Source organism: Mustela putorius, unplaced genomic scaffold (genome assembly GCF_011764305.1).
Source record: "Mustela putorius furo isolate JIRA1106 unplaced genomic scaffold, ASM1176430v1.1 tig00003988_pilon_pilon_pilon, whole genome shotgun sequence".
In the NCBI taxonomy this organism is placed as follows: domain Eukaryota; kingdom Metazoa; phylum Chordata; class Mammalia; order Carnivora; family Mustelidae; genus Mustela; species Mustela putorius.
Genome location: NW_025422127.1, coordinates 16063518 through 16078216, shown reverse-complemented (window position 1 = coordinate 16078216; position 14699 = coordinate 16063518). Strand labels below are relative to the sequence as shown.

Sequence of the window (14699 nt, the reverse complement as noted above, 5' to 3'; positions counted from 1 at the left end):
CCGGAGAGGGGAAAGCTGTTGAAAGCTGTTTTCCCACGGACCTCCATCTTCCTTCCCCGTGCCCCTCCAAGCTTTCCCTGCCCTGACCAACTGCTCCACTCTGGGCTCCCCCTCTCTCCCCTTTCCTTTGGCAGAGAGGGGCAGGACCCTGGTGGCAGGAGGCCCCTAGGAAGCGGGGTCTGTCTCCAGTTCAGAGGGATGCAAGGCAGTGTCTTCCATCCTGCTTGGGGAGCAGGAAAAACTGAACCCCTTTCCTGGTCAAAGGGTGATATATTCCAGAGAGGGTAACTGGAGGGGTGTGCAGGCAGCCCATCTGCCCAGCAGTCCTCCAGAAAGGGGCCCTGAGCCACACGGAGCTGAAATCACATGGTCACACACAGGTCAATGAGCCTCAGTAACCCCAGACCAGGGCTGCTTAGGGGACTACAGTGCCAGGGCAGGCCGGCTGTAAGCTCAGGGGCCTGCTGCAGCTGGCTGATGCAGGAGGGGGCGGGGGGACTAAATGCAAGCCCCCACCCCGCCACACACCATGCTTGGCTTTTCTAGGCTTCTTCCTCTTATCTAGATGGGGGAGGCATGGAAGGGGAAAAAAAAAAAAAATTTGGTATTCAAGAATTCAGAAGCCTAACCAGTCAGGACAAGGAAGTTGGGGAAATTGATATTCCAAGAGATGACAAGTGTCTGATCCAAAGGCAAAGGAGCGAAGCCAGGGACTTGTCCCAGCGAGACCACAGCCTATGACCAAGCGCCCTAAGTGACCCTCCTTTGAGTCTCTTAAAATCTCCCTAACAAGAAGATGGCACAGTGTGTTGCCAATATGTCAGGGATATCCCAGCATCCCTCTTCTATTTCACTTGTGTTGGCAGGGGTGGGGGAGGGTGGTCATCAGGATCAGGGACGGGGGAAGGGGAAGTTGAAAAACTCCTCAACTCAGGATGACTCTCACAGGCACTCCTGCACCTCCTTTCTCTCTGTTCTGATGGAAGACAGACTCAGCAGGGAGGGCTCGGACAGAAGTCCCAGGAGGAGAGAGAGAGAGAGCGGGTCTTCTACCTCCTGGGAATTCCGTGCCTCTCACCTACACAGGGTGCATCCTACCTTCAAACTAACTGTACCCACCTGCCTCTAAACAGACCTCTGCTTCTCCAGCTCCTTCCCTGAGTCTGGAACAGCCTCCTTCCCCATGGGTAGCCTCCCCCTTCCTAAAAACCCAACCAGAAAGTCTGCTCGTTTACAAAGGTTCCCTGGATGGTCCACAGACTTGACCTTCTCCCATCTATAGCCTTTCTTGGGGCCATCCTTGAGATTCTTATCCAGAAAATGTAAAGCCACTTTCTGTGGTATGGTTTATCTTCTTTCATAAACTAGGAACTGTTCCGGAAGAGGGACTCTGCCTCTCCCACGCCCCAGTGCCTTCTTGTCAGCTGAATGAGGGAGAGAAGGGACCAGCCCAAGCCTAGGCATCAGGGGACCCAGAGTCTAGACTCTGTTGCTCATTAGCTATTAGTTAGTTAATGGACCTGACAGCCCTGGGCCTTGCTTTCCTGTTCTGTAGAACAAGGAGATAGAATGATTGAGGTCTCTGGTCTCCCTTCGGTTACTGGCACTCCGTGACCTTGAGCATCTGCTGGCTCCCCAGCTTGTAGGCATAGGAGATAGGCCCTTCCTAGCCTCGCAGCTCTAGATCCCTTAAACAGTCTCTGTGCTGAGCTATTAGGGCAGAGAAGGGAGAAGGACAAAGGAGATACTAGAGCTGGGGGTAAAATGTGGAGGTGCTGACCCCTGGGAGCACGACTTCTGACAGGGAGCCCTTCCCTCTGTGCACACAGCTGCTTCGCTTTGCGGTCTGTGACGACAAAACAGCGCCATAGTGACAGACAGGACTTGGAGCGAAGAGGTACATCTTGATAAGCTGCCCGCTGCCTGTGGCCTTACAGGGCTCTTTGTTAGGTTGTCTGAGAGTTAAGCAGATCTTAAAGAAAAGCTGCTTTGGAGGAAGACCAGAGATCATTCCAGAGACGCAGGGGAGAGAGGTCAAGAGGAGGCCCCGGGGGAGAGTGAAGGACAGGCCCGGCTAGGGCCAGGATGAAAGGGGTGTCATTTTTCCACATTTATCAAATTGCAGCAGGACCTGGGGACCAAGGTCAGGCTCTGAAACAAGGTCCAATCATGTCTGGGCAAGAGGGGGAGGTCCCACTGCTCCCCTGGCGGAGCAGCCCGGGATGGCTAGATGCTTCATGTTCCCTTTGCTGGATCTCTGCACTCAGAGTTCTGAGCTTGTCTGCAAACATCAGACCGTGAGGCATGATCTCCTGCACACGGCAGGCTGCTAGGAGGTGCTGGGAGGGAAGCTGGCCAGCCTGGGGCTCCCCTGACATGGGGGGCCAGTGAAGTCCTGACGATGGCCGGCCACCTGAGCAAGCAGCACAGAGACCCAAGCGTCACGCTGGCAGTTCTCCCAGGAGAGAAGGCTGTCTCAGTGTCTGGGGTGGAAAAGTACAGTTTGGGCTGTAAGGCAGGATTTGAACAGGGTTTGAAATGATAAGTCACGAGGCAGGGCAGAACAGACAGTCTGTTGATGAAGAGGTTCCCATGCCCCTCACTTGCTCCCCAGTCCTATCTCAACCCCTGCCCTCGGGATCTAGCACCTCCTGTCCCGAGGAAGTTCTTTCTGTCTCACCCGAAGTCCCCGTTCCTTAGTGGATTCCCTCCTAGGCCTTCAAGGGAATCAGAGCACAGCTTCAACTCTAGGGACTCAAGTTCAGATCTGTAAGAGGGCGAGGCTCCATACAGAAGGAAGGAGTTCAACATGGTCCTGAGCCCCAAAGGGACGAGACTGAGAGATCTTATAGAATTCGCTTCCCCATCAAGAGGCTGGCTCAGTGGAATTCACAAATATTTACCTATTTAATTCAAAAGATATTTTTGGAGCGCCATGATATGTTAAGTCTGATGCTAGGTGCAAGGGATCAGAACTCTCTCCTTCTTGCCTATTAGCCCCCATGCCAATAAGGCAAGACAGGCAATAAATGAGAATAAAATAAATAAATCATGTTGCTGAGAAACTAAAAAATGATGAAATGAGAATGAAGGATGAAGGGGTGGGCTACTCTATCTGGAGAGGTCAGGGAAAGCCTCTGTAGGAGGTGACATTTGGAATGAGATCCGACGATGAGAAGGAGCCAGCCATGTAAAGTTCTAGGGCAAGAGCATCCCAGGAAGGAAGGACAGCGGATGCAGAAGCCCTAGGTGGGAACGAGACTAGCATGTTTGAGGGAGAAGATGATTCAGGTTGAAATCAGAGAGAATGGCAGGGCTGGCTCCTGTGGGGGTTTGAGGCCATATTACAGAGGAGTTTGGATTTTGCTCCAAGAGCAGTGGGAAGACATTGGAAGTCTTTAAGCAAGGGAGTGAGGTGATCTTCAGAAAGATCACTGTCATGACTCTTGGAGAACGGATCACAGAGAGGCTGCTTGGGGGTCTAGAATATTAATGAAAGTGAGAGACGTTGGTTTGGCCCAGGGTGGAGCAGACGGACTTACCGTGTTTTGGAATAAGGTCTGCAGAACTTGGACGGGATACAGGAAAATGATTACAATTAAGTGGAATATGCTCCAGATGGTGAATCTCAAGGAGGGTCACATTTTGGGGACAAAAAGCCCAGGTTCAGTTTGGAACCTGTGAGGTTTGAAATGCTCTCAGTGACTCAAGCATGGAGAGGTAGTAAGCATTTGGAATGTCCTCAGCTCTGCATACGGATCCCAAACACAAAGGACCCAGAACTAGTCTTAGAGGAGCTTATGCACCAGCTGTGAGACAGAACCCCCCGGGGGAAAGAACCTGCTTTGCTCCCCACTCCTCCCATTTCTACGCAAGAGCCTCAAAAACCTGTTTCTTTAGGGGAAATCAACCCCCACTCTCTCAAGACTCTCCGTGTTTGAATCATAGCATTTATTCTAGCTCAGGAATGTCATGATTCTAGGTACCGTGGCTCCGAGCAAGCAGGTAGAGAGACAGAGTCTGTCTCTAGGAATAGGAAGAAAGCTCTTTGACCAAGGAAGCCAAGGACAGGGGTAGATAAACTTTCCTAATCCCAAAGATTTGATCATTCTAAGCATTAGTGTGATGGCTCCGTGACAATTTTGAGAAGGTTCCTCTCCTTTCACTCAGCCTTTATTCTACAGGTGAAAGAAATTGTCTAAAATGAGTATCAGAGGCGACCTCACAAGAAAGAATAAGGGGGAGAGCCTGAGGAGTCCCCTCAGTCCTCCAGGGCTGGAGGGAACCGTGGAAGGGAGGAGGGATGTGCCAGCAAACACTGGGCTCTCCAGCACAAGCTTTGTGTGTGGATTACTGCTGTCCATGTGTCTTTTGTTTCGGTCATGACCAAGAATTCCATGTACTTGTGTCCTTCTCACCGACTCCTTTCAGCCAACAACAAGGAAGTGCACAAAGAACTCAAATGTTCCCATATCAGAGGACCTGCTCAAGAAAGCTAGCCACACTTCCAGCCACTGAGCTGCCATGAGACTCCAAGGGAGGGGGAGGGGCCTCTCAGAGACCTGGTTCCATTGTCTGTAACCATATGAGCTCTAGAACTGCGTTATCCAACATGGTGGCCACCAGCCACATGTAGCTATCTAAATTTAAACTAATTAAAGTTATATTTTAAAAAATCTAAAATTCAGGTCCTCCATCATAACAGCCACATGTCAAGGGCTCCACAGCCACATGTGACTAGTGGCTACTGTATGAAACAGTGCAGAGCTTGGACGCCCCATCATTTCAGAAAGTTCAATCAGACAGCATCGCTTTTGAAGAGCAGTTTCCAAACCCTGGTTCCCGGGCCAGTGGCATCAACACCAAACACCACCTGGGAGCGCTCTAAAAATGCAAATTCCCAGGCCCCGCCCCAGGCATATGGGGATGGGGACAAATCCTCCAGATAATTCTTTTCTTTTTTTTTAAGATATTATTTATTTATTGGAAAGAGAGAACGTAAGCAGCTGGGAGGAGCCCGATGCGGGGCTCGATCCCAGGACCCTGTGATGGTGACCTGAGCCAAAGACAGATGCTTAACCAACTGAGCCACCCAGGCATCCCCTTCCAGATGAACCTAACACATACCAAGTTTGAGTACCAAAGCTCTAGTGTAGAATAATATTCTCTCTCCCTGTCCATTTGAGCCTCAACAATCTTATACCCATTCAGCCTTCCTAGGGCAAGAATAATCATGACTTGTTCTATAACCAAGGAACAAATCCAAAGATCGCAGCTCTAACCCAGGGCCAGAGCTCTGGCCCCTTGACCCTTCCTTGGTCTCATTTTTTTTTTCCACCAAACTTGTCTAGGATCATTTCATATTGAAAACAAAAGGATACGATTCTATAGCTCTTTGCTGTAACTCCAGTCCATTGAGAAGAGCCGGCTGCTGAGTTTGGGGAAGTCAGAATGATCACAATGGAAAATCTCTCCACCGAGTGGCCATGGGTTGATTAGAATGTCCCATGAATGTGCGGGAGCAGTCGGGAACCCACATCCACTCCCCCTGTACGGACCAGGGAGCCATAACCCCCGGTGGGAGACTGCTCACCCACACCCGCCGGCTCCTTCCTGACCACTGTGACCCAGGCGTGAAGAACAGAGAGGTTAAGAGCCTCAGAGACAGACCCCAGCTGCGCGTCCTGGTTCTGTCATTCGGAGCCGGGGGACTGAGGCAAGCAGGCCGTCTCCGCAAGCCTGTTTCCTCCTCTGTGAAGCCCCAGTAAGAATAGAACTGCTCTGCTGTGGGGATGAAATAAGCCCATGGATGTGAAGGTGCCCGGCACTCAAAATTTTCAATGTTATTATACCAGACAGTAGGAAGTCAACCTAGTTTTTCTATTCTTTTTCTTTTCAATAGAACCTGCCTTTTCTTTGTGTTCTCTGACCTCAGATTTCTCTTAGCATGTGAGCTCTAGCTTGGGTCTTCAAGCCTGTTTGGGAACCAAAGAGACATGCGTAGCCCCTTGTAAGTGGCATCATCAAGGGGTAGTTTTTGCCAGCTGGCAGCATGTTTGGTTTTCTGGAAACAACCCGCAAACCTGGGTAAACCTGGTCACACCTTTCGGCAAGGAAAGCACCTTCCTACAAAGTAGGGGAGACCCTGAGCAGGGATTGGGTACAAGACGGGCTGTTGTGTCAGGCTCCACGTGGGGCCCTGAACCCCCATCTCAGCCTGCCGCTTTTGGTCGCCGTGACCTTGAACAGATGGCTCTGTCTCTCTACCTCTGTCCTTCCATCCTTGGGAGAGGGGAAAATAATGTGCCCAGTGCATCTGCCTTGAGTTTCCCAAGATCAGAAGATGAATGCCACCCTCATTGTTCTCTAGAACCTGGGCCTCATCTTTCTCTGGAAGCATTTTCCAGAATTATCTGCTGCAAAGAGACAGAAACTGCACCACCACCCCCCCCCCCGCCCCCCGCCGCCAGGAGTCCAGGCTGGGCTCTCACAGGCTCCTGTCTGACTCAGCTATGGTACTACCCTACCCCTCCCCTCGGTTCCTGCTGATGCACCTCCTCTCTCTAACTTGAATCTATTTTTTTCTCTCACTGTCTCTTCCTTCGCACAACCCCCCTCCCCCAAAACACACCCATGGTCTTGTCTGCCCTCTTCCCACTTCCCCGCAGCGGTGGGCGTCCAGATGAGGCTGGAGTTCCTGCAGCGCACATTCTGGGCGTCGACCCAGCAGGTGGGTGTGATGGGGCCAGGTCAAGGCCAGAGGCTCCCTCCTGCTGCCCCACTGCCTCCTGAGGCCCCCTCTCTTCTGGGATCCTCGCTCAGCTCTCCTGGATCCCTTCCTTCTCTGCCTGTCTCCATTCCCTGTGCCTCTGCCAGTGGCCTGGATCTCTCTGCTCCGCTCAGCCCTGGGAATGAGCAGGACCCCGTATTCCCACCAACCCTGCCCCCGGGGCGAGGAGACGTGTGCCCCTCCATCCTTCTACCCAAAACCCAAGCCTGGACTGCTTGCCAGCTCACCTGTTGCCTCCCAGCCTCCTCCCCCGGTTCCCTGGAGCCCTCTGCCTTTCCTGGGTTTCCTCAAGTCCCCCTCAAGTTCCTCCACCAGAATCTGCCCCTCTGTTCCAAGACCTTAACTGTCCACTTGCTGTTGCCGCTTCCTCACTTCAAGCAGGTTTAGGGAACCATGACATGAAGATGGAGAGGATGGAATGGGAAGGGACACCCGTCCCGTAACCTAGTGTCACCCTCCAGGTCACACAAAGAACAGGAGCCTCCGAAGCCACCCCAGGAGGCTTCTGGCACCATGAGGCTGATCTCCAACCCTCACGCATGGGATGCAGGGGTGCGGTTCCCTCGGAGGGGAATGTGGCTGAACCCCTGTGCGTGGACAGCTGGTGACACATGGCCTCACCCACACATACAGCACACGTGTGTATCGTGCCCGCACACACACAAACGGCTCATGTACACCCTACCCATGCAACACACCACATACGCCCTACAAAGACGCACACCCAGCACAGTGTGTACACACACGCACGCACACAAGTTTGCCTCAAACACACATTCACCATCCCCCTCACACAAACACAAGCACACACATAACCCACACACGACACAGACGTGCTCATGCGGTGCGTGTCTCCCGCGTTGACACACACATGCACGGAGGCACACACCACGTACAGTTTCTCCTCTTCCTTCTAGTGCAGCCCAGTGGATGGACCCTGCCCAGAGAGCTGCAAGGACAGTGTAAGTTCTGTCCCAGGGGAAAGGCGGGGGAGCGGGAACCATGGGCCCCACAACTAAAGAGGGTACCTTTGCAGTAGACATGGGGGTGCTCCCCACACACCAGGCCAGGCCCAGCGGTCAGGGCTTGGCCATGACCTTCCTCCCGGTCTCTCCCCAGGAGCTGGACTGCTTCGTCATCGACAACAACGGGTTCATCCTGATCTCAGGGCGGTCTCAGGAGGTAAGGTGTCCGGGAGGGGGAAGGAGGGAGGAGTCAGATCATTCCCCAGACAGGCCAGTCAAGGAAAGGACTGACCGTGGTTGCTAATGGCGGCTTGGGGCACCAGGAAGTAATGGCAGCTTAGGGCAGATTAGAGGGAACAGTCTGAAGAACGCAGAGTCTCTTCTCCAAGCCAAGTCAGTGTAGGAAGACCACAAAATGCAGACACTTCACTCAGATCATCAGAGAAAATGTTATTTCTTTATTTTGTCTCTCCCTAATCCAGCCTCGTCCCATGGTTGGTAGGGAAACTGTCCACACGACGAGGAGAGGCTCTGCCCGGCTCCACCGCAGGGCCCCCCATGTTTTCTGTGCTCTGGCCGTGATGCTGACTGGCCTGGCCTTAGAAGCCTCCTCCCAGAGTGCAGACACCCTCAGACTCATCACCCCACTCCCCTCCATCACCTTCCTGCCCCTTTAGTCCACTTAGGCCACTGCTGGGGGGCTCATCCACAGAGAGCAGGGGGCCTGTGTGCCGGGGGTGAAGGCCCTTTTCTGAGTCACAGACTTCTCATTGTGTCCTCGTGTGGAGCAAAGGGCAGGGGAGCTCTCGGGGGTCTCATCGATACTGACCAGATCCCATTCCTAAGGGCCTGATCATACTGATCATGATCCCATTCCTAAGGGCCTCATGATCTAATGACCTCCCAAAGGCCCCACCTTCTACCTTCAAGCCAAGAAGATCCAGCGACAGACAATGACAACAAAGCAGAAGTCAATGTCTTTTGGAACCTAATTTCAGATGTGGCATCCCATCACTTTTACTATATTTTACTCACAAGAAGCAAGTTACCAGGTCCAACCTACCCAGAGGCTGGGACCATTGTGAGTCGTTGCCGAATGGCCCTACCACACTCCCCTCCACCTCCCCAAACACACTCCTGTGGTGGGGGCACTGGCAGCAGCAGCAACAGCATCTGGGAGCTTGATAGGAATGCAAGTTCTTGGGCCTGACCCAGATTGGCGAGTCAGAAGCTCTGGGATGGGGCCCTCCAACCCTGCTGTGACAAGTCCTCTGCTGACTCTGAAGCCCGACAAAGTCTCAGGACCACCGCCTAGCCTTTCCTGCCAGCGGCTGTTGATCTGGACGCACTTTCCCTGCCGGGCTAATATGCCGAAGGTCCAGGCTGCTCCTTGTCCCTACCAAGGTCCACCCAGAGGTCTGGGGAGAAAAGACTGTCCCTGCTCCAGACGCCAACTTTCCTCCCCACCCAGCCTCACAAAGGCCTTCCTGCCGGGCAAAGCCCCAGGGCACCACCTGTCTGTGGTCTGCGGGAGGGGCAGGGGCGGCCTGGATCTCCTGCCCCAGTGGTGTTCCAGGCCTACTGATTAGACATTTGGTCCCCCTGGGCCTCTCTTCCAGCTCAGGGTTCATTGTTATAATGAAAGACTACAGATGACAGAATTACAGCCCTCCGCGGGGGCCTAGAAAGAGAAGCAGACAGCTGGGGCCATGAGAGTGACAACAGCTCTGTAGATCTCTGTAATGTTTACAATGGACCTGTCATCCCAGATTTGGGGATCCCTAGTCCTCCCGCTTGCCTGTGGGTAGCACCTACACAGGAGAGCTCCAAAATGGACCTCACAGGGGCACCAAAGCTAGAAAATCAAATGCCCCATCATGAGGAGGTGAAATCTCTCTGAGGGCGGGTGCAGCACCCTCTCCCTCCCTGCCCCCAGCCCAAAATGCTGGGCTTGCCTTCTGACCAGGGCAACCCTCTCCGCCCTCAGAGGGCCTCTGATGTGCCTGTCTCAGCTCATTTTCCTCAGCAATCCCTTCTCCCTCCCTGCTTCCCTACACACTGAGTGCCCGGTGCCTCCAAAGAAAAAGTCAGTTGGCCACCTGCCCCCTGGGTGGCTCTCTCTGGAGCACAGTCCCTATGCTCTCTCTCCCACATGCTTCCCCAGCTCCACTGTGGGGCCAGAGAGACTGAGACTGTCAAGAGACTGAGCAGCTCAGGGGAGCCCGCGAATGGGGGGCTATACATGAGAAAGGAACACCTTACGTTTTTAGAGAAGAAACCGAGGCTGTCCATCGGTAAGAAGAGACTGTGAGACATCTGCTCCATCCCAGAATCACAGGCTCTCCCACCCAACCTCAGGCCCCCTTCCCTCTGGGGACCAGAGCTTCACACAGGCATGCAAATTAGCCTAGTTCTGGGGGCTGCGGCCCAGCCACCGGGAATACTCATCAGTTCTGGGTTCTCTGCCGCCACCTGCCCCCTGTCTGCTCCCTGCACCCCCGCACGCACTCCTGCCTCATTACAGACACTGAAAACACAGGCAGCCCCAGGCCCTTTTCATACAGCCCCAGAGCTCGGGCAGTCCAAAGGACCGTTGCTTATTTGTGGATTGTGCCCTGGAAACATGGAGCCCTGCCCCACTGCAAGCAAACCCGAAGGCAGGTGGCACTCGGGGTGCAGGGACCTGGAGCTTCCAGACCCTGGATAGCACCGTGGCTGGAAAGATGCCACAGACCCCGCAGTCAGTCTGGGCACCCTGAACTGACAAGGGTGCTCCAGTTTGAGTGTTTGCAGGGTCAGGAACTAAGTCAATCTACCTTTTTGAGGCACTGATGGACTCTGATGAAGTTCCAATGAAACGATCAGCTAAGAAATGTGTTCTGCTGTCAGCAGTGGAGCCCCCACCACAGGGTTTTAACCAAATCAAAGGTTTATTCTCTCACATAAAAGAGTAGATGAAGGTAGCCCAGGACTGGTACAGTCTGGTCACCAGGTGTCTGCATCCTCAAGGTCACAACATGGCTAAAGGAGCTCCTGCCTTCTTGTCCCTTTTCCAGACCAGAAGGGAAACAGTCATGATTGAAGTACTCCTCCTATGGAGTCTTCTCCCTTTAAACAGATTCCCGGATGTCCCACATGGTGACTTTGCTCAGTTTTCATTGGCCAGCTCTGGCCAGAAGGGAGTCTGGGAAATGTAGTCTTTTAGACGAACACACTGCTACCATAATTCAAGTCCGGCTTGCCTTACCTGAAGAAGGGGAGCCCGGTCAGTCACGTTGTTTATGTATAGAAGAGGATACATTTTTTTTCCAGTGTCCAGGAGCTCATCTTCTCAGAATCAAGTGTCTGAACTGTGGTGTTTTTGGTGAATAAGCGTAGAGTTTGGAAAGAAAAGCCTTGTGGGAATTTGGGCCAGCCTCATTTCTACTCCACTGCACTTTCCCAGGGAGAAAACTCCAGTCACTCATTCATTGCCCGTCCAATCCCTCACACATTCCTTCAGCAAAGATGCACGGAACAGTAACCACGAACAAGACACTGGGTGGTGTGGGGGACCGGGAGGTAGGTGTCTGCCCACAGGATCTCGCCGTCTGGTAAGGCAGGAGCACACACACATCTGGTCCCTGCAACAGCAAGAAGCAACCCACAGCTGATGGAGAGGGATCGCGTGAGCTCAAGGAACTTCAGGCGGCTTCAGGGCTGCACTTCGGAGAATGGCAGGAACGGATACCTCACACCTTTCCACTTGCTAGTCTCTCCCTCAAAGGCCTTCGACTCCTCCCTGCTCTCCTCTGCTCTCTCCACTGCCCTGCTCCAAGAAGCCTCGCAGGCCTCGGAACAGAGAGGTCTTCTGGCCAAAGAGTGCAGAGCTCAGACAAGCCTGCATGTCCCATCCAGCACTCTCTGGGCCACCCCCTCCCCTTGTGCCTTTGTCCTTAGCCTGAGGAGGGAGGCCTTAAGTCCAGCTGGAAAGGTGAGAAACGAAAGACTTCCTGGAGGAGGACAACAAGGAAAGCTCCTTGGAGTAAGGACTGGGGAAGGGTTGTCCAGGCAGAGAGAAGAGCCAAGGCCAGAGCAGCTCCTTATCCTATGCCCACCACATACGGAGCCCTCGCCGTGTTCCAGATGCTTGGCACAAGCTATCCCCTCCCCGGCCCATGGCCACGCAGTGGGCAGTGCCGGAGCCAGGATCTGAATCAAAATCTGATGCTGAAGTCCAGGCTCTTTCCTCTCTGCCATGCTGAGAAGGCCGCAGAAGCAAGAGACCAGGGCAGGTGGGGAGGTCAGTGTAGGGGTGAGGCTGGAAGGCAGCCTGAAGCCAGATCATAGGAGGCTTGACTGTCATCCAACTTGGGGGACTTTGCGGGCTTGGAGGGTACGGCCTCGGCTGGTGCACGTGGTGGGTGCTCACCAGTGCTGGCTGACTGGGCCATGGAGGAGGGACTTGGGGGAAGGAGGATCCTATTTTGCTCTTTAGGAAACAAAAAAAAGCAGAGAGAGAGACCAAATCCCAGCTGTGTTGGCAGCAGGGTTGGGGACTGGACTCCAATCGTAGCCCCTAGATTGATTTCATAGCCAACTAAATGAGAAGTGCTAAGATAAAGAATAGGGCAGGGGAGCCTGTTAAAGGGGGAGGGAGCCGGTGGAATGGGTACAGTTCTGATTCTGTTGCCCGGTATCTATAGGGGAGACCCAGCCCACCCCCGTCTGGAGCTAGCAGTGAGCCCTGGCCTAATGTGGGAGACTTAGAAGCCTTCATCCCGCTTCCCTCCTCTTCCTCTCCTCCCTCCCTTTCTTCCTCCTCTTCCTCCCACTCTCCCCCCTCATCCCTCCCTCCCTCTCCATCTCTCTCTCTCTCTCTCTCTCCCTGTCTCTCTCGCCCTCACAGATGGGAAGATTCCTGGGGGAGGTGGATGGCGCTCTCATGACCCAGCTGCTCAGCATGGGGGTGTTCAGCCAGTAAGTGGGACACGTTTCTCCCCAGACTGACTACACACAGAAAAGGCAGGAGCTGATGCTAACTGGTCCCGACAGATATCAGGATCCTGACCTCAAAAACCCACAGTGAAAGCCCCAAAGAGCTAACAGAGCAACCTTTCTGAAGCCAGAGACTAGATATGAGGTGGAGAGGGGTATAAGGTCATATGGGCCCTTAGAGGGAAAACCGAATTTGCTGTTCCGTTTCTTCAAAGCAGTGGAAGTGCAGAGATGAAATCGTCTGATCGCCTGATCGCCCATCCTCCCTCCCTCGCCCTCAGGAAGCCTGGGAAATGGGAACCCTGCAGCAAACCCCCACCCCGGCTGGGGGAAGGCCTGACTCCCCAGTCCTGTTTCTGATTTTCAGAGTGACCATGTATGACTACCAGGCCATGTGCAGACCCCTGAGTCACCACCCCAGTGCCGCCCGGCCCCTGGTCAGCGTGAGTGTCACCCCAGACCTTTCTTCCCACCCACTACCCCCAGGACCCCACTCTTGACTGGGACCAGAAAGTAATGTCAAATCTCCTCCCACCCCACCCCCAGACCCACACCCCTGCTCCCTGTCCTCAGCCTGCCCCTGCCCCGGGCCTGTGGGTCTTCTCTCTGGGGCTTCTGGGGATTGTTCTGGCGGCCCCCTGAGGCAACAAGCCTCTGGCAGAGAAAGCAGAGGGCAGCCCCTGGATTGTTTTGTTCCTGCCTCACTTGCAAGTAAGTGCTTTCACCCGTATCACAAAGGATGCCAGGAGCAGCACCAAGTGGCTCAAAAGGGAGAGAACTGGAGGAGTCCTCCTGATGGGTCGAACCCCAAGTGCCCTAGGAATTTATCACATAACAGTTGTAAATGCTCCCTCTGCTGGGAAGGGGTGGGAGATGGTGGCAGCCGGAAGGGGCAGGGGGGACGCTCCTCCCTCCACCACACGTGCTGGTCTTTAATGACGGTGCCCAGGGGAGCGCCCTCAGCTGGGGCCTGGGCCTAACCCTGCGTCCCCTCTCCTTCCCAGCCAATCTCTGCCCTCCTGACCGCTACCAGGTGGCTGGTGAATGAGCTCTTGCTGTGAGTGAGGTCTGCGCCTTGGGCGGGGTCTTGGGGGGGACTGGGGGGACTTCATGCAGGTGTGCCTTATGAGGGAGCCCTTTGAGCAGGAGCTGCATGAGGTCCCCGGAACCCCAGAGGAGGCAGGCGAGATCTCCGGGTGTCTCCTGCCTGCCCCTCAAACACACTGCTGGCCAGCGGGGAGGCTCCCTGCTCACCCAGGAGCCCCAAGCAGGGAAGAGGGTGTCCTGGAGGAGAGGGGCTAGACCAGGGGCCGCCAGGGAGCTCTGGTGCTCCAACCGGGTCAGGAGGGTCAGGCCCCCGGGTCAGGAGGGCCCCCGGGTCAGGAGGGCACCGGGTCTTGGGGATTCTGCTCTGTGTCTGACAGGATCCTTCTGGAGTGGAGTGCATGGGGCTCCTGGCCAGCAGACAGTGGGGCTGAGGGTGAGTACGCAGGACTGCAAAAATGGAGTGTTTGCTCTCAAAGCCATTTCAGTAGGAACCTGTCACCTCTGGGAGGATGACAGATGGGATGGGGACTCTGGAGAGTCCGTGCCTCCCATCTCACCTCACCAGGCCCTCTCTCATGGCCTCCCCTCACTTCTGGCTCCCCTCACCTCTCTGTGTGACGACATACCACTGCCATCTCGGGACACCACTGCTCCGTGTGACATCATTCATTCCATGTGACATCGCTACCCTGTGCCATCCTGCCCTCCATGTGACATCGTGCCCATCATGTCCTGGACAGCCAAAGCTGTCTTCCATCACTGTGAGTAGTCTCACTGAGTTTTCTGGGGGTGCGGGTAGGGACTTCGAAAAGGGACTGTCCTCAGCTCTCCATCCAAGGAAGTCTGAGCTCTCTTCATCCAGGGGACCCCTAACTCAGAGGCCCTCTCCCACTCGAAAGCCCCATCCCTTAAGGCATGAG

General features: G+C 54.4%; 1 protein-coding gene across 1 annotated transcript in view; it reads left to right on the top strand.

Moving 5' to 3' along the window:
* CACNA2D4 (calcium voltage-gated channel auxiliary subunit alpha2delta 4) overlaps positions 1 to 14699 on the top strand; it is a 112898-nt gene that overhangs the window by 91957 nt on the left and 6242 nt on the right. The window contains exons 27-34 of the mRNA XM_004773738.3: positions 6669 to 6730; positions 7708 to 7752; positions 7910 to 7972; positions 12644 to 12714; positions 13100 to 13175; positions 13737 to 13789; positions 14157 to 14212; positions 14520 to 14540. Of these exons, the coding sequence (XP_004773795.1) occupies positions 6669 to 6730; positions 7708 to 7752; positions 7910 to 7972; positions 12644 to 12714; positions 13100 to 13175; positions 13737 to 13789; positions 14157 to 14212; positions 14520 to 14540 (447 nt within the window). The remainder of the gene's footprint in view (positions 1 to 6668; positions 6731 to 7707; positions 7753 to 7909; positions 7973 to 12643; positions 12715 to 13099; positions 13176 to 13736; positions 13790 to 14156; positions 14213 to 14519; positions 14541 to 14699) is intronic.